General features: G+C 32.2%; 3 protein-coding genes and 1 long non-coding RNA gene across 4 annotated transcripts in view; 1 reads left to right on the top strand and 3 right to left on the bottom strand.

Moving 5' to 3' along the window:
• Nucleotides 1-682: 682 nt before the first annotated feature.
• Nucleotides 683-5,659, top strand: LOC102583751 (transcription initiation factor IIB-2-like). Its single transcript, XM_006351244.2, has 7 exons — nucleotides 683-1,200; nucleotides 3,474-3,498; nucleotides 4,113-4,242; nucleotides 4,324-4,454; nucleotides 4,557-4,645; nucleotides 4,882-4,958; nucleotides 5,155-5,659. Exons 1-7 carry the CDS (start codon nucleotides 854-856, stop codon nucleotides 5,292-5,294), a joined length of 939 nt encoding a protein of 312 aa, XP_006351306.1. The 5' UTR covers nucleotides 683-853; the 3' UTR covers nucleotides 5,295-5,659.
• A 3,471-nt stretch (nucleotides 5,660-9,130) lies between these two features.
• On the bottom strand, nucleotides 9,131-10,889 carry LOC102587505 (zeatin O-glucosyltransferase-like). The gene has a single exon (XM_006351340.2). It carries the CDS (start codon nucleotides 10,803-10,805, stop codon nucleotides 9,390-9,392), a length of 1,416 nt encoding a protein of 471 aa, XP_006351402.1. The 5' UTR covers nucleotides 10,806-10,889; the 3' UTR covers nucleotides 9,131-9,389.
• A 12,317-nt stretch (nucleotides 10,890-23,206) lies between these two features.
• Nucleotides 23,207-24,975, bottom strand: LOC107061337 (uncharacterized). The gene is made up of 2 exons (XR_001473925.1): nucleotides 24,905-24,975; nucleotides 23,207-23,350 (listed from the first exon to the last, which is right to left on the bottom strand). It is a non-coding gene; the product is annotated as an uncharacterized lncRNA (long non-coding RNA).
• A 114-nt stretch (nucleotides 24,976-25,089) lies between these two features.
• LOC107061328 (pumilio homolog 12-like) overlaps nucleotides 25,090-25,176 on the bottom strand; it is a 2,331-nt gene continuing 2,244 nt past the window's right edge. Inside the window, exon 5 of the mRNA XM_015310394.1 lies at nucleotides 25,090-25,131. Within this exon, the coding sequence (XP_015165880.1) occupies nucleotides 25,090-25,131 (42 nt within the window). The remainder of the gene's footprint in view (nucleotides 25,132-25,176) is intronic.

The following is a 25,176-nucleotide window of genomic DNA, read 5'->3' as shown; positions in this document are numbered from 1 at the left end:
TGGGTGGGGGGGGGGGGGGGGGGGGGGGGGGAGGAACATGTCAAAATTAATATGTTATATTTAAAAAAATTGTTTTCTTTGTAAATTTCATGTCAAATTCAATAGTTTATAAACAGTAATACTAACATCAATAGAAGGAAAATAATTTATTGTCCATAGCGTTTATCATTTTGTATAATTTTATGTTTAATCGAACAATTGAATATTGAATGTAACGTAGAAGGAGAAAACAATTTGCATGAATTGTTACTACACATTGAACTTTTTCTCTTTCAGATAAGTGAGTTATTCACTTGGAGTATAGATTTATCAAAAATAATATCTTTATATGTTTAAAATAGGAATATATGCCACGACTATATATAAGTTGTAACTATAGTCAGGACAAAACATGACTAATTTTTTAACATTAACCCCACGAAGCATTAGCAAAGGATACGATAATCGAAGAAACCCCACTTGTAAAATTACACTCAATATGTGATTGTCATCCTGAGGGACGAAGCTAATCACTCGCATGCAAATTCGATCGAACTCAAGTAAATTTAAATTCTAGTTTCGTCGTTGTTCGCCAGGTTTACATATTTCCACGTTTTGTGTATGAACGAAATGTGGTCCCTACTCTCGACCTTTTCGACCGACCCGCTTCAGCTTTATGGGTTTATAAATACCCGGTTGACCACATTTCAGTTCTCCATAGTTATCAACCAAGATTTTCTAGAGAGATAAAACTCCATTAACAACACATAATCCTTCTCTCTCTAGCTCAATTCACAGCTTCTGACGAAGAACCTCAAGTCAATTTTCTCAATTTCGGGTTCACATAAATTCGGGTCGGGTCGGGTCAGCTGGGATGGGTGACTCATACTGTTCGGACTGCAAACGGAACACGGAGGTGGTATTTGACCATGCCGCCGGTGATACAGTTTGTTCGGAGTGTGGACTTGTGCTGGAATCGAGGTCAATTGATGAGACTTCTGAGTGGCGTACGTTTGCTGATGAATCCGGTGATCATGACCCGAACCGTGTTGGAGGACCCGTTAACCCGTTGCTTGGTGATGTCGGTCTTTCTACTGTCATTTCTAAAGGTCCTAATGGAAGTAATGGAGATTCATCTCTAGCTAGGTTGCAGAATCGAGGTGGTGATCCTGAACGTGCCCTAGTTATGGCTTTTAAAGCTATTGCTAATATGGCTGATAGGTAAAACTTATCGAACTTCAACCAGTGTTTTAAAAAGTTCCCTTTTTTACTAGTATTTAGTTTGGGATATTTGAATTTTGAGCTAGTCCTGAAAAATTGGGAGTGAGGGAGTACTTTCATTTAAGAAAATATTACTAGCTCGGTTTCAATTTGTTTGTCTAGTTCATTTTGACTTGGCACGGAGTTTAGGAAAGTCAAAGAGACTTTTGAATTTCGTGGTGTTAAACCAAAGATATATAAAATGTATCAAAATGCATGATTATAAACATGTCAGTTGTCACGTGGATGGTTAGAATTAGAAGTCGCCAAAAAAGGAAAGTGATGTTTCTTCTGAAACGGACTAAAAAGGAAAGTAAGACAAATAAATTGAAATGGAGGGAGTAATATTGGTGGTTTATTGAGTTCAGTGTTGTGTGATATTGACTATTTAGACCGAATATGGATTAGCCCAGGAGAACTGATAATGAATTTGAATGTTACTTAAAAGGGTGGTTTGAAGTATGTAACGGAAATAGTAGTGTGAGTTTAGGTATGAAACTCACACTGTCAATAGTTTAGGTATGAAATTTAGATATGTTTTTGACCCTTATCTCTTACACTTTGTTTGGATCATTGTTACCCATTGTTTCATAATATATTGTATTGTATTGTATTTTATTGTACGGTAGATATAATGTTTGGCTAGATTGTATTGTTTGTTGTTGTTTAATAACATTTTTATTGTTTGGTTTGATTGTATCGTACTGTATTGTAATTTATAAATTTACTAAAATATCCTTAATTATTCTAGGATAGGAAAACCATTGTGATACCTTGTTGGACTTTATTAACTCCTTGCAAAATAGCAGGCTTCAATCACACAACTGGCTTTGGCAATAAAAAATACTTACAAATAAACTAACACTATGTTTGGATCATTGTTACCCATTGTTTCATAATATATTGTATTGTATTGTATTTTATTGTACGGTAGATATAATGTTTGGCTAGATTGTATTGTTTGTTGTTGTTTAATAACATTTTTATTGTTTGGTTTGATTGTATCGTACTGTATTGTAATTTATAAATTTACTAAAATATCCTTAATTATTCTAGGGCAGGAGGTTTGACTAGAATTAAATAATATAGGGTAAAGGGTAAAATAGTATTATGAAATATTATGTAAGGATATAATTAGAAAATAAAATTAAGTAACAATGGGAACACACCAAATCGGTTGTTCCAAAAATGGGAGTTTTCATTGTTACGTAACAACGAAATTTAACAATACAATACAATACATTTTAAGTAATAATCAAAACAAACATTGTAGGTATGATAGCGATACAATACAATACAATGGGTAACAATGATCCAAACATAGTGTTAGTTTATTTGTAAGTATTTTTTATTGCCAAAGCCAGTTGTGTGATTGAAGCCTGCTATTTTGCAAGGAGTTAATAAAGTCCAACAAGGTATCACAATGGTTTGCATTTATCATATTACATACCAAAACACCAAGGGATGTAGGCATCCATGTTTAATGAAGTGCTGCTGCTCTTCCCTCAAAACTTTTAGACTTCCTTCCTGTCTACATAGTACGCACATTGGGATGGTGCTCCACAGAACTTTGAGCTATGGATTCATCCTTTGTCCTCTCCAGCTACTGATTGCTCCTTTTTAGTTGCTTGACGTTATCCATTTACTCCAAAAAGATTTGTAAAGCATACACCGAATCTGCTGGGATACAGAGCAATGCTTTTCACAAATGTACATTTGCTGCAACAGTAAGACATGATCTTTGCATAGCAATCCAAGTTATACGGACCACCTTCGTGCCACCTTGTTTTCTTTTTTTTATAGAATACTCCAACGCCACTGCTTTTTTCTTCCAGTTCTAACCAGAACACTATAGCAATACTTAACAGAGGAGCAGCTAACTTTTTTTCTGCTTTTTAGGTTTTGGAGAGAAGTCCTTTGTGAGATGTTATCATAACAATTATTTCATTTATCCTTGGCTGTCGATGAATTGAGACAATGATTATGTGCGCCTCATGTTCTTACTGTTTTTGAACGGCTAGCTAAGTGATTATGTTGGTTTCAGATGCATATTGTTGTGATTTGTATGACACCATGACTAATGATCTTAGACAGTCGGGTTTTGTCCTTTTTGCATGTCTTACATGTTGAGAAGTTTAAGATTAAGAATGCAATTATTTTTGTTGGATTAGTCAAGTGTGTCCCCCATTGTTGTGTGCATTAATTAAATTAGTTGTCTTTTTCCTTCTTTGCAGGTTGAGCCTTGTTTCCACCATAAAGGTTTGTCCTCTTGTTTTGTTAGATGTTTCTTGTTTCTCTTCTTCTTTTTTCACATACAAAATGGAGCAAATTTTCGAATTGCTGTTGCTTGCTTGTTTTAAATCTCTGTTTTTTACTAGTTTTGCTAAGAATATATCTTCAATTTACTAAACGAGCTTCACCTTGAACAAGATACTCTCTAAGGTGTCGGTGATTCTTATTCTGGTAATCCAAGTCTTTCAAAATTTTTTACTGAAATTCTGGATGCCATACTGCTACATTCCTCTCTCTAGTCTAGAGTTATCTTCTTCTTTGAAGAAGATGACTTTCGCATCACATTGTGATGATCTCTGCCCATGCGTGCTATTATCTTTCATGTTATAGTTTGAAATCATAACACAAAGGCTACACAGCCTATGTAGCCACCGCTGCCAGCTATATTTCCTTGACAACGACCATCAGCATCGGATTAATGATCAAGGAAGTACTCTTTTAATCCATTCTATGGGAATCAACCTTTAACTTTATCCTTATCAAACCCTATGGTATTGGGACAAATTTGCTCCTTCATTACGTAAGAACAAGTCTTACCCGTGTCTTTTTTTAACATGCATCTTTCCCTTAATCTTCTGCAGGACCGAGCAAGTGAGATATACAAAAGGCTGGAAGACCAGAAGTGTACGAGAGGAAGGAATCTGGATGCCTTGGTGGCTGCTTGTATTTACATTGCGTGTCGGCAAGAAGGCAAAGCACGCACTGTAAAAGGTACTACCATGATATCTTATTATGTAGATTAATGGTTTAGTCCTCTGTATGAACTTCTCTGAACCTTTGGGTGTTAACTAGAAATATGCTCAATCGCCAATGGAGCTACAAAGAAGGAAATTGGCCGAGCAAAAGAGTTCATTGTGAAACAATTGAAGGTTGAAATGGGAGACTCAATGGAGATGGGGACTATACATGCTGGAGACTATCTGGTGAGTGATAGCAAGTGTTGTGGTCTGCTCCTCTTTGTGAGCGCATTCAGTACAATATGAATATTTGTGTATTATCTGACACGGACCATGCATGAATGTCAGAGACGTTTTTGTTCTAACATTGGAATGAACCATGAAGAGATTAAGGCTGTCCAGGAAACTGTCAAGAAGTCAGAAGAGTTTGATATAAGGTACAGAAGTGTTTTTGGTTGCAGTTATCCTCTAATCAAGTCATCAAATATTAATTATTTGTGCCTTAACCACAAGTAATTTTAGTCTAGTAATCAAGTAGATTGTGGATATGAAAAGATTAGAGCTTTAAACAACCGAAGGAAATTGGGTTTCGTCACTTTGATCACTAGCCACAGATTTGTATGTGACTATCTCATTGATCAAATAACATAAATGTTTATTCCTGATTTTGCAGGAGGAGTCCTATTTCGATTGCTGCAGCAATAATATACATGCTAACACAGCTTACGGATTCAAAGAAACCCCTGCGAGGTTTGGGCATTACCTTCTTTTTGTAAGCCCTGGCAATATACTATATTTTACCGCGCTATACTTTTAAGGCTTCCAATGCTATACTTCTATTGTTTCCAAGTTGACTATTGGTTGCGTAAAGAATAGTGCTGATCTAGATATACTGAAGATACTTTTATTCCAGCTCTGTAGCTTGACTGATAGGGTGTACATGCAGATATCTCAATTGCAACTACAGTTGCAGAAGGGACTATAAAGAATGCATATAAGGATCTCTATCCACATGCTTCCAAAATTATACCTCAATGGTATCTCAAGGATAAGGACATTAAGAGCCTAAGCAGTCCCAAGGCATAGAAGTTCGATTTTTACAGCACCTGCTGCTCTCACTAATCGTTTCCAAGTGTTATTTCTATGTTATGTATGGCAGCGCTTAAGGGCATATCGGTTGAAGGACCTCAAAGAGCCTGTGTAGTTTAGATTAGTTTTTAGCAGTACGCGAATTTGCTGCTAGAAAGGCCTAAACCTTCAAGAAAGTGCCTAGAATAGAGACAATTAGATAGATGTATTGAAGTTATAAGGGTAGTGTAGTATAATATGTTGATCCCCTTAGTAATCAGAATCTTTTTCATTTCCACTTTTCTTCCCTCCCACAATACAGATAGGCTAATTAATTTCATAATCTATTTGATGTATATGATAAGGCCTTTGGTTGTCTATTTCTTTTTTATGGTTATCAATTGTCATTGGCAACATTTTTTCATTGTTTGTTCAGTCGAGGGTTAATAGGAAACAATCGATCTACCTTCTTAAGGTACATTTTTTCATAGACCTATATAAAGAGTAAGGTCTATGTACATTTTACCCTTTTCAGACTATTTGTTGGAGGGTTTTTCCGAAATTTTTTGAGGCTAGTGACCCACAGTACAATACAATAAAATGATGAAATGAAAAAGGGTCCATGAACCTTTTCTATCCACATCTATTCAAAAACAAAGTATATTGAATCGATCTTAATTACATGCTTCTATCCCTAGCAAAATAATATTTTTAGGGCCCGTTTGGTCATGCGATATGGTATCATGATATGAAATTGAAGTTTTGTTTGGACATGTGATATGAAATTTTTGTGTTGTATATTTTCTTATAAACATAAAAATTCCATAAGTTGTAAAACTATTAAAATAGCCCCAATTGTTTATTCAATCTTATTAAATAAACAAAAATTTATAAAATCACATAATAAATTATTACAAAGTTATTTGTTCTCCACTTAAGTAATTGTTTCATTTAACTTTAATTTAATAAAAATATTTGAACATAAATTGTAGTATACTAGTCTTTAGTATAATCCTCCCACATAGTACGGACAATTTCCTCACGTTGAACTTGCATTTCTCGATCATGTGACCAAGAAGATGAACCAACATTGTTACTTTGAGCCATTTGTTGGTCAATATCATCCGCAACTATATTTTCATACTCATGTCCACGTAGGCACATATATACCTTTAAAATACACTATTAAATAGTACGGGGGGAGGGGGGGTAAAAGGTCATTTCCAAAGTTTGGTATCGTAACAGCAATTTCGACCAAAGTTTGAGTATTTTTTTAGACCTTTTTCCCTAAAATATAAATGTGCACTTATTAAGGCCATCATAAGTTATTAGTTGACAAATTTCAAATAAATATAAGAGTTAGAACCATAGATTTGATTCAAGAGGTTGATAATTTGGTATACCCCACATTTTACTATGCTTGTTGTAATGCTTAAAAATCTAAGAAGAATAGAAAAAGAATTTACAATTCACTTTGTTCAACACTTTTCGACTATTGATTCATATTTTTGATAGATATGGAATCAGTGTAAAACGCATGTCCAAACGCTGATTCCATCTCACGATACCATAACGTGATATGGTATCGCATGGCCAAACGCCTACTTAAAATACTTGAATCCATCTTAATTACATGCTTCTATCCCTAGCAAAAAATTATTTCCAAACAAATTGAGTAATCAGGGGTGGCTCAACGCAATCGGGGGCCTAAAGCGAAATCTTATTTAGAGACCTAAAATCTAAATAAATTTCACATGCATTTATTTAAAATTTATTTCTCTTACATTTTAAAATGCAAAGTATTACTTAATATATATTTTTCATAAATAATTTATTCAGTTTCTTTTTCAATTATTAGTTTTAGATAATATTTTATTTTTTTCAATTCAACGTTGAAAAATATAATATCATTTTACTCGGGCAATCATTATATGAATTGTTAACATAGTTTCATAAGTTATTAGTTGACAAATTTCAAATAAATATAAGAGTTAGAACCATAGATTTGATTCAAGAGGTTGATAATTTGGTATACCCCACATTTTACTATGCTTGTTGTAATGCTTAAAAATCTAAGAAGAAATGGAAAAAGAATTTACAATTCACTTTGTTCAACACTTTTCTACTATTGATTGATATTTTTGACAGATTATTACTCTAACTTATCAAAAAATTAATGAAGAGAGTGTAAAAGGAGTTAAAAAGAATAAAATATGTGAGTATTAGTGGAGAGAGTGTAAGAAAATAAAACAATATTTTCTTGATTTCTTCTATTTGAATGTGGGTTAAAAAGAATAAAATAATAATTTTAAATATATACTTTTTATCATAAATAATTAATATTTTTTCTATAAAAAATTAACACATAATTTATTCTTAGTAAAAAATTGAGGCCCCCTAAAATTAGGGTCCTAAGGCCAATGTCTTATTAAAGTATGCATAGAGCTACTGTGAGTAATAGAGGAAAAATATTTGGGCATGGTAGACTTGTAAACTCATGCAGACCCATGTCCAGCCATGCATCAAAATCTTGTTGCCACGGTCCGAGTAAGGTAAGAGCTATCCAAATGCAAATACCTTCAAATAATAAATAAACAAAAGTAATTAATAATTATCCTTTTCAACTAAAATATTTATATACATTAGAATAAATCCATGGTATGAGATGAGTATCATAATATAAAAATGCTATGAGCAATCAATATCAATACCAGTGAGGTCTGAATTTTCTTCCACACAATAAAAGTGGTTTCAGTAATGATCAATCGCTTGCTTTTATCTTGAATGTATACCATTATCTAAACATAATAAGTTTTTTTTTCAGCCGCTTAATTTTTACCTCTAAATTCGACGCTAATTATCAACTCCATTTCCATATTATTGATAGCCTTAAAAACACTAATTTACACGATTAATTAAATCTAAATAAATTGGCATTTTTAAGATTGTCAATAATTTAGAAATGAAATTGATAATTTGCATCAAATTTAAAGGTATTTTTCATACTTTTTCTCATTATTAAATTATATTTTTTTCCATACTTCTTCTCATTATTAAATTTTATTTTCCATCTTTTCAACTATTCATTTTTTAGCTTAGTTGTCGACACTTCAAGTGTTGAAAGCACTTGTTTTTGTTTCCATCACCTATGGATCTTTGTCTATGGGACCTGATCCTTTAATTCTCTCTTTTTTGTGTTGTCAACATATTAATGGACGACACATTTATACTTATCATCAATGATGAGATAAGGCCAATACCTATTATCTTTTATAAATTTTATTTGTGAGATTAAAATTGATACATTATTGTTGTCAAAAAATAGATTATTAAAGATTACAATGAAATGATAGATAATATGTTCAATTTTTATTAAAAGTTTTAGTTAGAGACTAAAGTTATTTTAAGTTGGAGTAATTTACCCTTCAAATTAAATTTTGTGGTATGAATCTAAATTAGTGAAGGTAAGAATTTAGTCGTATTCGATATTTAGATCAAGTTTATAATGCATGACGTTTGTTTGTACATACACTTCTAGTATTTATATATGGTGGATTTACATAGTTTGATATAAACATCCTCGATACAAATAAATAATTACTTCAAGCCACAAAATAACTGGCGGATACCTGATAAAATACAGAGCAAATCCTTCACACATTCGATATAATCAAAATGGTACAAAAAGGATTAGCATGCCTCAACGCGAAACTAGAGAGTTGTTTATTGATGCACGTGAATTCAATTATTATTATAAAATGAATTTGAAGTTAATATAAGTATATATCCATAAATTTAAAACCTTTAATCTTGGCAAAATTGCTTTTATAAAAAAAAATGACACATACAAATAAACGAAAAATAACAATATGTTACTGTTCATAATAAAGGAAAGTAGTTATCTGAAAATACATCAAGCAACAATTATACTTTTTTATAACACTCTCAACATATAGTAGTTAAATCCAAATGGAATTTTGATACATTTGACTTCAAATGCATCATGCATGAATATCCTTGAATTTATTCAATACCCCAGGTTGCTCGGATTCTTTAGAAATGTATTTGTGCGATAATATTTTTGAAGAGTCTGAACAACATCGCCAGAACTAGTTATCTTGTTATATGAGATATGAATGAATCCAATTCTATACGTTTAATTCCACCCTCTGCCACTGATTTTCTAATTTCTACACTCAAATATTTTGCTTTGTTCCTCATTTCATCTCCTCCTTTTGATGCCATTAATTTTTCCACACATTTTTTCACCACATTTGATTTTACCAATTCATTCCTATTAGCCCATTCTCTAACAACAATTCCAATTTTAAGAATCTTGGTAATTAGTACAGCGTTTCTTGGTTGATCAGAATGCATTGGCCATGCAGCTATTGGCACGCCCATCGAGACACTTTCCATGCAGGAATTCCATCCACAATGACTCAAGAATCCACCAGTCGAACAATGTGACAAAATCTCCAATTGAGGTGCCCAATCTCTTACCAAAATCCCCTTTTCTTTAACTCTCTCCTCGAACCCTTTTGGCAACTCAATCTTTCTTGATGAGTCTTTAGTAAAAACATTCCCTTTATCCGCGTCTCTCAACACCCAAATGAACTTTTGTTCGCTCTGCTCTAGTCCAATTGCGATTTCCTTGATTTGTTCGTCAGAAAATGAAGTCGTGGTACCAAATGACACTAATATCACCGAGTTTGGTTCTTGTTTGTCGAGCCATAACAAACACGTGTGGCTTTTGGTGTTGGGCCCGTTCTTGGGAAATGTAACCGGGTTAAACGGGCCGAGGGCCCATTGTTTTTCGTTGTTGTTGGTCACTTCTTTCAACAACAAATCAAGAAAAGGACTTTCCATGACTCTACATGTGTTGTAAATCTTTCCCGAGTTAAACTTCATGCATTCATATTCTCTTTTCATAAGTTTCTCAAATTCTGGACTAAAACAACCTTCGAGAGAAGGAAGATCAATCAACATTTCAGAGTCTATAAGAAACGGCCTCTTTTTTCGCTCCCATATAAATAGGAGCAGAGTAAAAGCTGACACACTATGGAAAGTGTATGCCTCAGCATTTGGTACTGACACAAAATCTTGAACAACTGATCCCATCAGAGAGTCGTTTATGATAACGACTCTCTGATACTTGGATGAAAGCGTTTGGATTAACCTTTTCACAGGGTTCCTTAGATAAGACGATGATTCAAATGAAGATTGAAGATGAGATGGAAATTTAATTCGCGAATTTGGATTTGGATTTGGAGAGATGAAACTTGGAGTAGGAAATTCATGGAAATGAATTTTGGAAAAAGAGTCAAAACTATTAATAACTCTAAGTTTTGCTTGAAGATTATGTGTTTTTGTACTAACATAATGGACTTTTATGTTGTTATAAGATGCTATAAGGCAAGAGAGTTGTAGAAGTTGATTAAGATGACCTTGTGCTAGAAAAGGGACTATTACTACAACAATTTTTTGACTTTTTTGGTTATTTTTGCAAATATGAAGATTGGAAGCCATTGAAGAAATAAATTCCCAATGAATATTTTTAACTTTGTATGAGAAAATATGAACTTGTTTTTTATTTCTTGGCTAAAATTTTTGGTACAAACTTTCTCTTAACTCTACCCCCTATTTATTTAATTTGGAGACGGTGAGAAAATGTGTGGAGAGGGTGAGGACATGTGAATAACTGATCATGTGATATGTACAGAGATATAATTTGCTTATATTGAGTCACACGGCAATAAAAGTAGGTACGTGAAGTTAGAGTTTTAATTACGAGTTTAATAAAATGACGAAAATTTAATATTTATATTAAAAACTCTTTTTTTGTTCGTTTTTTTGTATTAAAAAGAATTAATGACAAAAAAAACATCATAAACTATCGTATTTGTAAGTTCCATACTCAATTATCAGTCGATTTCTTTTTCTACCTCAACTATTATAATCAAAACATCGAAGTTGATTAGGCCAACTATTTTCTTTTTCTATTTGAACTATCGTCATCTACTTAACTAATTAGGTGTGTTTTTAATACATAGATGACAGTAGTTCAAGTTGAAAAAAAGGGTAGATAATAATAGTTCAAAAATTCTAATGGAAAAAAAAAAAAAAACTAATAATTAAAATCGCAAAAAGTAATAGCTCAAATATATTTTTAATTATTAATTCAATTAAAAAACATAAATTCTAAATTCTAAATCTATTTGTTTCTAGTAGACATAAAGTTTTTATTGTAGGACATAGGTAGACATAAAGTTCTTATAAGACCTAATTTACACAAATTTTCACTTACACACATTCACTAGGATTTGTTTATTTTAGACACCTCATATCATGCTCCGTTATGTCTTTTTGACATTTTTTTGACAATCAGCCAAATGTGTAAGGTGTGTGTAACACACTCGCGAGGACATGTCAAAGTGACAAATTAAATAAAGACAAGTGGATATATGTCAAAAATAATTTTTAAATAATGAAATTTGTATAGAAAAAATGGTCAATCACTCAATGACACGTGTCATTTTTAAACCTTTTTTTTTTATTTTTAAACACAGCCTATAATAATTATCTTCTCCAGCAACTCCACCCCCAGACCCCTTTCCCACTACCCAATCCCTAAACCCCTCCCCCATCCAAATCGTTTTCTCAGTGAAATTTTTTCTTTCAACTATATGTTAGTTCTTCACTTAAGACGCAAGACTTTCTTAATTGTTTTTCTCCATTGGTTCTATGTTTTTTCATAAATCAAATTAATTGTAACTTGATCTACTAAAATATTGGTTGTTTTTGTTTTAACTAATTAGCACCATCAAATCTACTTCTCCATGGAAGTGGTTTAAGTTTTGGCAGATGGTGGTTAAAAAATGGGGAAGAAGATGAAAAAAATAAAATAAAAATGAATTTAATAAGTTTTTTACGCGCTGGTAGCAAGTGTAGCTCACTCATTATGTCATGTCAGCAAAAAGTGTCAAACTTACATAGCGGAACATGACATGAGGTGTCTAGAATGAACAAAGCCTAATTAAGGTGTTTAAGTGAAAATTTATGTCAATTTTAAGTGGTCACCGATGGATTAGGCCTTGTTATAATTATAGGACATTGTTGATTAGTAGTTTTCATATAATAAATGTACTTGCATAAAGAAGAGAGTTTGGTGTAATATCTGACTGGTGACAGCAGTGCTACAAAACTTCAAAGGAAAATATATAAATGAAACTGATAGATATAAAAGGTCATAATTAGAATATATTTTTATGTCTAGTTAAATTATTAGTGGTATGCAAATTCCAATTATATATACAAATAATCAGGGCGGACCTATGAAGGGCAGTGGGGGTGCCACGCCACCCCCAAACTTCGACGGAAACTCTATATATACATAGGTATATATACATAAGATTTATATAAATATAAAGTGTGTCACCCACAGAACAAAATAGGCTTGTGGTGCCATGGTAGGAGGGCAACTTTAGAAGGTTGAGGTTGCGGGTTCGAATCCCATTTGAACCTATTTTTTGAAAAATTGTTGAAGACGTTTTTTAAGTGAAAAAAAGGCTCCAAGCCCCCTTTTTTTTAAGGAAAACAGCTGGCACATTATTTTATTTTATTTTATAATTGTTATTGACTTAAATTAAATTAATTACATTACTCCTTTGACTTAGAAGTGTTCTCTTTCTCTTCAACTATTTCCAAACCCTTCTTCCTCCAAGTTTCAACTTCTCCAAAAAATTTATTACCCCATTCCGAACCCAAATCACTTCTTGTCGTTGCCGCCCCCCGCCCGTCTTAGCATTCCGTTCAGTGGCTAAGCCTCATTTGGGTGCGTTTGTTTTCACTTTTCTCCATCCATCCACAACTTTTTATAGATTGTAAGTTTGCAATTCTATTTTTGTAAGATTTTTTTTTATTTCTATTTCTTGAGTTCTTTTAAGTTTTAATTAGTGATGATTGATTTCATATGGTGTGCTGGATCATTGGCGGATCCGCCACTGCTTACAATTACTATGGTGTGCTGGATCAGTATTTATAAATGATTAAATGATTGTCTAGTGTGTTACATAGAGCGTGATGTATTTATAAATGTTAGTAATGATGTCATTATCGATCGTTTTCAGAATATGAAAACTCGTCGAGGACAATTGTAAATGAATGTTGAATATTTATAATATTAGTAAATAGTAATATTATTGAAAGTTTTAAATTTGTTAACTTCATGCTTTTAGTGTGGAGTGTGGATTTGTAATATCTTATTATTTATATTTTATTGATTGATTTATGATATATATCGAAAAGGCGAATAATTTAATCAAATATAAAATTAATTTAATCGATAAGTTTATTTGGCACCCCCGGACTCTAAATCCTGGATCCGCCACTGATCGAAAAGGCGAATAATTTAATCAAATATAAAATTAATTTAATCGATAAGTTTATTTGGCACCCCGGACTCTAAATCCTAGATCCGCCACTGCAAATAATAATTCACAGTGTTTCATGTTAGTAGTAAGGACAAAGAGAAAATAGATTATTTACTTGGAGATATCAATAAAAAATTGGTGAACTTTGATAAAGTTGTGGGTGGAGGGAAATTAAACAATCCCCCTTCCTAAATTTTGTTAGCTAGGGTGGTAATAAAGTTTTGTATAAGCAAGGGTTGGTGGAATTAAAGTACGTGGTTGGTGTAGCTAGCTTGTAGGTTTGTAGCTGTCGAAGTGTAGCATTAAGGTGGTTCGGTTGATAAAGTTTTATATAAATACCGACTAATAGAGTGAACATACGTAGATAGTGAATGTAGTTAGTTTGTAGTTGTTAAAGGGTAGCATTAAGATGATTTAAGTAAAAAGATCTTGATTAAGCTTGAATTATTATATTGAATATAAAAAGTTGACATAGCAGGTGGTTCAGTTGGTAAAGTGATCTTGTATTATAAGCTCTGGCTATTAATAGAGTGAACGTAGGTAGGGGATGTTACTAGTTCGTAGTTGTTAAAGTGTAGCATTAAGATGATTCAAGTATAATAAAGTGAACATAGGTAGGGGATATTACTAGTTTGTTAAAGTGTAGCATTAAGATGATTCAAGCAATAAAATCTTAATTAAGCACAAATTATTACATTAAATGTAGGTAGTTGATGAAGCTAGCTTGTAGCTATCGAAGTGTAGCATTAAAGCAGTTTGTTGGTAAAGCCTTGTATAAGCTCCGACAAATAGAATGAATATAGGTAGTGGATATAACTACTTTATAGCTGTTAATTAAGAAGGTTCAAGTGATAAAATTTTACTTAAACTCGAATTACTATAGTGAATGTAGTTAGTTTGTAGCTATCAAAGTGTATCATTAAGGTAGTTCAGTTGGTAAACGCCTTGCATAAGCTTCAACTAATAAAATATATATATAGGTAGTGGATGTAACTATCTTGTAGATGTTGAAGTATAGCATTAAGATAATTCAAGTAATAAAACATTGTGTTAAGCTCAAATTACTATAGTGAACATATATAGATAGTTGATGTAGCTAGCTTGTAGCGGTTATAATGTAGCATTGATGTGACTTGGATAGTAAAATCTTAGATAAGCAAGGGTTAATAAAGTAGATGTACGTACATAGTTGATCGATATAACTAATTTGTAGTTGTTAAAAGTATAATATTCTGATGATTAGGATGTTAAGCCCTTGAATAAACTCAAATTATTATATTTTAATTGTACACGAGGCCAAGAGTATATTTGAATTATGTAATTTCTTGATACATTAATACAAAGGGATTTTTTGGGTTCGTGCCCTGGATATGAAGAAAGTCCTATTGGGAGCGTCACCCCTAAATGGGCCCTGCGATGTGCAATTCAAATTTAATCGAAGCTTCAATATTAACTCCGAATACCGATCGGAAAACAAAAAAAATATACAAAGGGATTAGTTTGGATTGAAAAATCAAATTTGATGTGACAGATATTATTTGCTTATATATTGCAATAGGATGAGTCACATGTCACTAATGTAAGTAGGCTAAAAGTTCTCAATGTATAGGACAAGGTTGGTTAGTTATTGGAGTAGTATATTATTAATGTGCTTGCTTAAAGAATATTTTTTCTCCGTCTTAAATTATCTATCGTGATTTTCAAAAATTATCTTAAATTATAAATCATTTGAGAAGTGTAATTAAGACAAAATTATCTCATTTTATCCTAAATAGTTATTATTTTGAAGACTACAAATATCTCAATTATGCGATGTTATGATTATTCAAATATCAGTATAAGATAAAATAACTAAAACCTCCTCCTATTTAATTAAAAATGCGTATAAAGAGAACCATGACAAATAATTTGAGACGGAGACAGTATATGCCCTGGAACGTCAGTGCTACAAATTTCAAGGAAATTATCAATGAAATTGACAGATATAAGGGAACATGAGGAAATATTTTCATATCTAGTAAAAAAAATAGAAAACGTCAAATTGTACGTTACAACTTACAACTATTTTATAACTGTTAAAGTGTAGCATTGAGACGATTGATCGCTAATTAGTAAGGCCTTGGATAAATTCGAGTTAATAGAGTGAATATAGCTAATTTGTAACTATTTAAGTATGACATAAAGGTAATTCGAGTGATAAAGCCTTGTATGCACACATTTAATTCTATTATTGAAATTTAAACTCGTGAATAATAGGACAACGTAGTAAGCATACATTTAATTTTATTATTGAAATTTTAACTCGTGATACTATAGTTTGAATTATAATTGATTTAATCGGGAACTCAAAGCAATGGTCCCGATTAAATCGAACGATTTTTTTCAGTATATTATCTGACATCAAGCCATGATTAAAATTGTACTGCATAATGTGTGGGAAATTATTATCTGTTGGTAGCATGTGTGTCAATCAATTCAAATCCAATTGTACATATATCTAATATAGTTTTGTCTGTCAATAAACTTTATATGACTCATAAAGAAGAATTCCTAGCCAGCCACACGTAAGTATTTAACTTATAGGGTGAAGTTTTAAAATTTAAATAATAATATAAAATTTGAAGTACAAATCACATGTTGAAACTTGAAAGAACAAGAAAAATAGGAACCTCACTTAAAGATGAGGTGTGCTGGAGGGTGGGAATAAGGACTACGAGGGTGAGTGGCGCAGATGAGGTGTGCTAGAGGGTGGAGATGGAGACTACGAGGGCGGGGTGAAGATGAGGTGTGCTGGAGGATGGGATAGGTACTACGAGAGTGGGGTAAAGATGAGGTGTGTTGAAAAATGGGAAAGGAGGTTACGAGGGCGGGGTAAAGATAGGGTGTGTTGAAGAATGGGGAAGGAGGTTACGAGGGCGAGGTGAAGAGCAGGTGTGCTGGAAGATGGGATAGGAACTACGAGGGCGGGGTAAAGATGAGGTGTGTTGAAGGATGGGGAAGGAGGTTACGAGGGCGGGGTAAAGAATAGGTGTGCTGGAAGATGGGATAGGGACTACGAGGGCGGAGTAAAGATGAGGTGTGTTGAAGGGTGGGGAAGGAGGTTACGAGGGCGGGGTAAAGAATAGGTGTGCTGGAAGATGGGATAGGGACTACGAGGGCGGAGTAAAGATGAGGTGTGTTGAAGGGTGGGGAAGGAGGTTACGAGGGCGGGGTGAAGAGCAGGTGTGCTGGAAGGTGGAGACACAATTAATATTAAATGTCACTAGCGAAATTTATTTTTTCTATATTAGAAAAGTTATTTTTTCTCATTTTTACAAAAAAAAAAAAGAATTCTAGAGAAAGTATTTTCTAAAAAATTTAACCTACCGAGAAAATCGAAAAAATGATCTTCCCCTACCCATTGAACACATCCTAAGAGATAAATTCTCGTTCATTTATTGGTGTTTACAATTTGGTGAAAATTCAATCTAAATAAAACATCAAATCAAATCAATTATCAATTAAATATATATATATAGATTAATATTAATTTATTTTTAATATTTTTATATATATAAAGTATTAATATGATATAATTGAGACATATTTTTTGAAAAGCCAAAATCATATTTTTTTATAATATGAATATATGTAAGTTATAGCTCATCAATCTATGATAACCAATTTACCATACAGCATAATCCCGAATCATACCAAATTATTTAATATAATAATATAATATTTTTAAAAGCCATAAACCAAAATTGTCGAATCAAACTTTTCAATACCATATCCAACTCACCCATAATTAGCACACAAGCCTAATAGAAGGTAAAGAGGCTCTATCACTCTCTTATTTCTTTTCAAAATATATGGAATTTTCTATGACTATATTAAAGCTAACACTACACCATTTTAGGCTTTTAGCCACACCAATAAAGTGTAGCCTAAACTAGCAAAAAGTGTGGCCTTTGATAAAAGGCTACACTTTTGAACTTTAAGCAACGGTTCAAATTCAAAATATATGGAATTTTCTATGACTATATTAAATCATTTAAACTTTCTTTATGCTAAGCTAAGTAATCTATAATGAGCTAATTTACATATTAATAGTTTAATTAAAGTTTAAAAAGCAAAGTTAATGGATGTGTGATACATCTTTGAGACGTAAGGAACACTATTAATTAATACTTCCTCTTCTCAATTTATGTAATATATTTCGTTTTCTAAGAATCAAACAGATTAAGCTTGATTGGAAATTTACACATGAAATCTTTAGTTTTTTTTGAAATTAAGTTTATATATTTATAAACTAAGTAAAAAGTACTATTAGTCACAATAATTGACAATCCAATATATTTAAAAAATATATAAAAAAATTAAAAAAAAATATATAGTTTTTTGAATCTCGAAATTCAAATTGTGTAGGACATAAATATTAATATAATACACGTGTGACCAAATGTCTATATCTCCAGACTCCAATCCATCCCATCTATTTGCCTTAATTGATAATTTTTTAAAAACTTGTTTTAACCTTTTTTTCCTTTTCTATATTAGTATTGGAATCGAATTAATTAATTTAAATTCAAATTATAAGATTTCATTTATATATATATGTATAAAAAACTTTATACAGATTCAAACTTAAAATCTTTTATTAAAAATGAATGTGTAAAACAACATATTCTTCTTTACGATGACTAAAAATAACATTTGATATGTTACTCCTAATTGCACGTAATTTTTATTTGGGCTCCGGTTGTCGAACGGGAAACAAAAAAAAACAAAGGGATTAGTTTGGATTGAAAAAAACAAACTGATGTGACAGATATTATTTGTTTATATTGCAATAGGATGAGTCACATGTCACTAATGTAAGTAGGCTAAAAGTTCGTTGGTTAGTTATTGGAGTAGTATACTATTATTAATGTGCTTGCTTAAAGAATTTTTTTCCTTTATCGTGATTTTTAAAAATAATTATCTTAAATTATTTATCGTTTGAGAAGTGCAAGACAAAATTATCTCATTTTATTCTTAACAGTTATTATTTTGAAGACTACAAACATCTCAAGTATGCGTTGTTATGATTGTTCAAATATCAGTAAAAGATAAAATAACTAAAACCTCCTCCTATTTAATTAAAGATGCGTATAAAGAGAATCATGACAAATAATTTGAGACGGAGATAGTATATGTCCTGTGACATCAGTGCTACAAATTTCAAGGAAATTATCAATGAAATTGACATATAAGGGAACGTGAGGAAATATTTTCATATCTAGTAAAAAAAAAATAGAAAACGTCAAATTGTACGTTACAACTTACAACTATTTTATAACTGTTAAAGTGTAGCATTGAGACGATTGATCGCTAATTAGTAAGGCCTTGGATAAATTCGAGTTAATAGAGTGAATATAGCTAATTTGTAACTATTGAAGTATGACATAAAGGTAATTCGAGTGATAAAGCCTTGTATTTACACATTTAATTTTATTATTGAAATTTAAACTCGTGATACTATAATTTGAATTATAATTGTTATTGTTAGTGTGACATTTTAATATTCTAAAATATATTAAATTTTGCAATATTCTGCATGGTCACACAGACATTGGTTTTCTGGCCATTGGTTGACTTCTCACATTTCATATGTTACAAAATGTTGGATGCATGTAATGACAATCATAATTGCTGCATTACTATCTTATATTACTCCAAATTGGAGTTAGTGCCATACGCACATCAGTTTTCAAAATGCCGTTGATGGTATTAGCCGTTGATGGCATTGGTGGGCACTTGATTGTCACTCTTAATTCCTCCATTATCCTTGTAACCTATGTAACTCCTAAGGCCATTTATCTTCACTATTTACTACACCATTTATCTTCTTATTCATTGATAGGAAGACTTCTTCTAGTATAAATAGTGGTAGTCTTCATTTGATTTGGTACACACAATACACAAGAAAATATAGAGTGCATAAAGTTTGTCAAAAGAGAGTTTTATTAGTTGAAGGAGGTGTTCTTTTGTGGAGCTTTGGACTCAACTCTTGTCCAGAGTTGTTGAGTTATATTTTGTGATTAGGCTGTTGTATCCTGGAGGGGACAAGTCAAGAAGGACTACTGCTGGACCGGTGAAAACATTTGCTGCAGTGGGCTTGAATCTCCTTAAAGAGAGCGAGATATCCGCGCCTCAGCCTGAAGAGATTTGTTTTCTTCATTTTATTTTCAATTGTAATCTTGTATTTTTGTTATCTTGTAAGTTTTCACTAACAGTTATTAATCGGGAACTCGTAACAGTGGTCCCGATATTTATCAGTATATTATCTGACATCAAGCCATGATAAAAATTGCACTGCATAATGTGTGGGAAATTAAATTATTATCTGTTGGTACATGGTAGCATGTGTATCAATCAATTCATAAATCCAATTGTACATATATCTAATAATTTTGTCTGTCAATAAACTTTACATGACTCATAGATGAGGAATCCTTAGCCAGCCACACGTAAGTATATTTAATTTTAGGTTGAAACTTCAAAGAAGAAGAAAAAATAGGAAACACGGTTGAAGATGAGGTGTGCTGAAGGGGCTAGGATGGAGGCTATGAGGGAGGAGTAAAGAGAGTCTGGAATCAAAAGAGCAAAAAAAATTGTCAAAAAATCCAAAATGGCACATCAATTTTATTTTTTTACCAAAAGGACAAAATCGCTCCTGGCGGAGCGATTTCAGATTGACGCCGTACTCCGTTAAAAACATAAAAATCGCTACCCCAACAACAATTTCGTCCAAATTTTTTTCTTAACGGCAGCGATTTCATCAAAAAAAAATTTAACAACGCTGCCCCTGCAGCGTTTTTCTCAAAAATAAAATAAAATTTGCTGCTATAGCAGCGTTTTAATTAAAAAAAAAAATTGAAATAGCTGCTATAGCAGCAATTTTCTTAAAAAGTTTAAAAAAAAATTCTATTAAGAAATCGCTTGCCAGGCTGCGATTTACTTTATTTTATTTTAAATCACTGCTTTCTTCAAGGCAGCAATATATTTAAAATGCAATTTTTTAAAAATGAAATCACTGCCTTGCAAGCGATTTTAAATTTTTTAAAAAAGTTTTTTTAAGAAAATCGCTGCTATAGTAGCGATTTCAAATTAAATTATTCTTTTTTTGAGAAAACGCTGCAGGGCAGTAATGTTAAAAAAAATAATTTAACAGAGTAACGGCGTCAATTTTGTCAGAAGGAAATCGCTCTGTCAGGAGCGATTTTGCCCTTTTGGTTAAAAAAATAATTGATGTGCCCTTTTGGAATTTTTGACAATTTTTTTTGCCATTTTGGCTCCGGACTCAAGTAAAGATGAGGCATGCTAGAGAGTAGATGAGGATTACGAGGGCGGAGTAAACAATTTTTAATAATTTAAGGAATCTTTTACCATGCATCATAAATTATAAGTAAGGTTATAAAAATGTTTTTATGGACTCACCTTGAGATAGGGCACTTGTAAAACGCCTAGAAATTCAATTGTGCGCCTTAAACACATCTAACACTTAAACTTTGGGCCTTCCCCAATAATCTTAAACAATCATATGTAAATTCCATCTTAACATTGTTGATCCAATTTTTTTGTAAACAAAAATAATATTTTTTTTATTTATCTAAGAAATACAAAAGATATTCACACTCACTCTGTTGGATTTATTTCCTTTTTTTGAGTGACACATACCTTACTTTTGGCTTTAAGAACCAAACTTTTTCTTCTATACACTAAATTAAATTAATTCCATGAATCTGCTAATATTCTGTCACTATTCCTGTCTAATCACCATCTTAATCTGAAGTTTGGTTAGATATGAATAATAAATGCAACAGAAGGTTAGTTAATATTAACTTCTTTGAGATCGGTTTTAGGGAAGTTTTGATGGTGAAAGTTCGCACAAGGGCAAGTATGATATGGTAGATATTGAATATCATATTGAAATCAAAAATTTTAATATTGCGGTTTGGATATTATAATATTTAGTATGTATTAAAAATTGATATTCGATATGATATTTGATATTTATAAAAAATAATATTGAATATTATATTGAAGTATATAGTTACATATAAAATTCATATATATGTAATTATATACAATACTTGCAAATATATACAACAGTTTTTTAGATGTTGAAATTTTGATTGTTTTATCTTAATTTAAATATTCTTTTTGAGTGACTGATAAAAAAAAAAGTGTTGTTTATACTTTATTTTGAATATTTTTATATGTATAAGGTATTGATATGACATAATTGAGTTTTGAGACGTGTCTTGAAAAGCCAAAGTCATAATTCTTTATTATACGGATTTATGTAAGTTGAAGTTGATCAATCTAGGCATAAAACATAAACATGACCCTTAACTTGGCTTCAACGGACAACTATGCCCTCCAACTTTGAGTATGCACAAGTAGGCACTTAAACATGTATAAAATTAAATAAATAGACACACGTGTCCTACATGGCATACGCCACGTAGGATACAAATTTTTCATGTAGGGTGCCATGTAGGACGGATGTGTCTATTTGTTCAATTTTATACAAGTTTAAGTGCCTACTTGTGCACATTCAAAGTTAAAGAACATAATTGTCGGTTGATGCCAAGTTAAGGATTATGTTTATGTATTATGCCATCAATCTATGATAACCAATTTACCGTACTGCATAATATCGAACCATACCAAATTAATTTGATATGATAAAAATATGATATTTTTAAAAATCGTAAACCAAATTATTGAATCGAACTTTTCAATACCATATCCAGCTCACCCATAATTAGCACACAAGCCTAATAGAAGGTAAAGAGGCTCTATCACTCTCTTATTTCTTTTCAAAATATATGGAATTTTCTATGACTATATTAAAGCTAACACTACACCATTTTAGGCTTTTAGCCACACCAATAAAGTGTAGCCTAAACTAGCAAAAAGTGTGGCCTTTGATAAAAGGCTACACTTTTGAACTTTAAGCAACGCTTTTTAGGGGGTGCCCAAAAGAAGCGTAACCTTTGACATTAGGCAACACTTTTTAAATGTCGCCATCACAGCTACACTTATAAAGCGTGGCCAAAGAGGTATAAAGGGACGCTTTGTAGTGATTCATTAGCAACACCTTTTTTTAATTATACTACACTTAAAAGCGTTGCCTTTGCGTTGTTATTAGTCACACTTAAAAAGTGTTGACTTTTATATCTCATCTAGAACAACACTTATAAAGTGTAACTTTTCTTATGTACAAGATAACATTGGAAGTCCTACAGCAACACTTTTGAAGTGTGGCAATGTTGTGTAGAATTTTGTAGCCACAATTTTTTTTATTTTTAATGCAAATAATTTTTATTTGCATATATTCAATAGTCACATAAATAAATATGCAAGTGACCTTAAGCACAAAATTAACTAATAATTAAATCGAAGCTATATATTTCAAATAAACTTCGAGAAACATGTCTTGTACAACCAATACTTAGAAATTGATTGCTTAAAGATCTCTACTATCAATAAATTCCACAAAACCAAATGCATTCAAACATATATGACAATAGTACAAAAACTCTTCGTCGTTCACTACAATAGATCGAGTTTACTTCTGGCCACAATTCAAATTCAATTACCGGCATTTTCCTGCACATTTAAAATAAAATTATAAGTTAGTGAAATAAATCATGTATTTAATATGCTTAAATTCACAGTAAGCCAAACCAATTCATAACAATAAAGTTGTGGAAGTGCATATAAGGTTGACAGATAACTATAGACAACACTGCTTGGAATTCTATTGATGAAGTAAAAAGATGCTAAAACACACTGATACTAGAACTTTACATCATATACTGATTTATAGCAACTGTTTAGCATAGTCATTAGTACTCTTGGATCCATTCTGATGACTCCTAGTAGATAGTGGTACATTAGTGTTCAAGCCATATGTGAAGGTTCCTTTAGCTTGTATTTCAGTACCTACATACGTTTGCACATCTATCATATCATAGGCAGCCCAGATGCCTCACTATAAGTTTTTTTCTTAGACTTGAAGTCAGGTGGATAGCTTATTAGTTTGAAACATTGTCCTTCCTATGTCCTGTGAATCTGCAGAACTCACACACCAACTCTTTCCAGAATTTCCAACTCTTTCGAAGTTATAGAAAAGCTCAACTCTTTTCAAAATTTCCAGCACTGTATTATAGCGCAATAGTTGAATTTCCAGAATTTCCAGCACTGTATAATATTGCAGCAGCAAAGTTTCCAGAATTTCCAGAACTGTATAATATTGCAGCAGCTTAGTTTCCAAAATTTCAGGATTTTCCAGAATATCCAGCACTGTATAATATTGCAGCAGTTGAGTTTTCAGAATTTCCAGCACTATATAATAGCAGATTGCAACAGCTGAGTTTCTAGAATTTTCAGAATTTCTAGAATTTCCAGAACTTCCAGTACTGTATATACTGTAAACTGATTCTATAACCTGCACATACACAATATCCTAGCAGGGAAGCTAAAAACACAACTAAACTGATTCTATAACCTGTACAACCATTCAGATGAGCAGTGGCAGCCTGTGCAAACAGTATAAGTTGTTGTCATGGATTCTCTAATTCTTGGTGATCAGTTGTACTCTGGAGGGTAAGTCCAAAACTAACTTTTTAAAAGTAACTTATATAGTCTGTAAAGTTCAGTTCCTTTAATGCGACAAAATAGTTTATGAGTATACTATCTCACTTGTTTACAATATGTAGTCCATACAAACTGTACTAAAATAAATTCAAACAAAATCAGGACCTAAACAAACTATTTTTGATCAAATTGAACATTAGAACTTGAAGCCTCATAGCATCAAATAGCATTTGAGAACAATCATACGGAGATATACAATGAGTATGTTAAAAGATGCTCAAAAGAGAACTGAGCCACACTTGGAGAAAAAGGTAAACAACCAGATTTTACAGCCCCATTTCGAGAACCCAGAACCCAGAACAGGCACACTAAAAATCATGACTGAGTGAACTACAGAGCATCTTGAACAAACTAAAAGGAGACTCAATTAACTTTAAGAAAACAGATTAAATCATATCAACTAAGAAGTTGATACAAACTAGCAGCTCACTATTTCAGTCACAACAACGCATAACACTCTTGGTATGAAACAAACAAGGAAAAATTAAAGGTAAAGAGTTGCACCTCCCTCGGAGTGATGAACTAGGGACAACGACGAAACCAGGAGCGACTTCAAACTGCAGAGCTCACTGTTCTGCCTACAACGCATAACACTCTTGGTCTGAAACAAACAAGGAAAAATTAAAGGTAAAGAGTTGCACCTCTCTCGGAGTGATGAACTAGGGACAACGACGAAACCAGGAGCGACTTCAAACTGCAGAGCTCATTGTTCTGCCTCTAATGCCTATTGCCTGATAATAAAGGAAACTAAGGCCAAAAATTAGATTTTTGTTTCA

Source organism: Solanum tuberosum, unplaced genomic scaffold (assembly GCF_000226075.1).
Source record: "Solanum tuberosum cultivar DM 1-3 516 R44 unplaced genomic scaffold, SolTub_3.0 scf00129, whole genome shotgun sequence".
NCBI lineage: Eukaryota > Viridiplantae > Streptophyta > Magnoliopsida > Solanales > Solanaceae > Solanum > Solanum tuberosum.
Note: the sequence above shows the minus strand (reverse complement) of the source record. Positions and strands in the feature narration are given on the sequence as shown.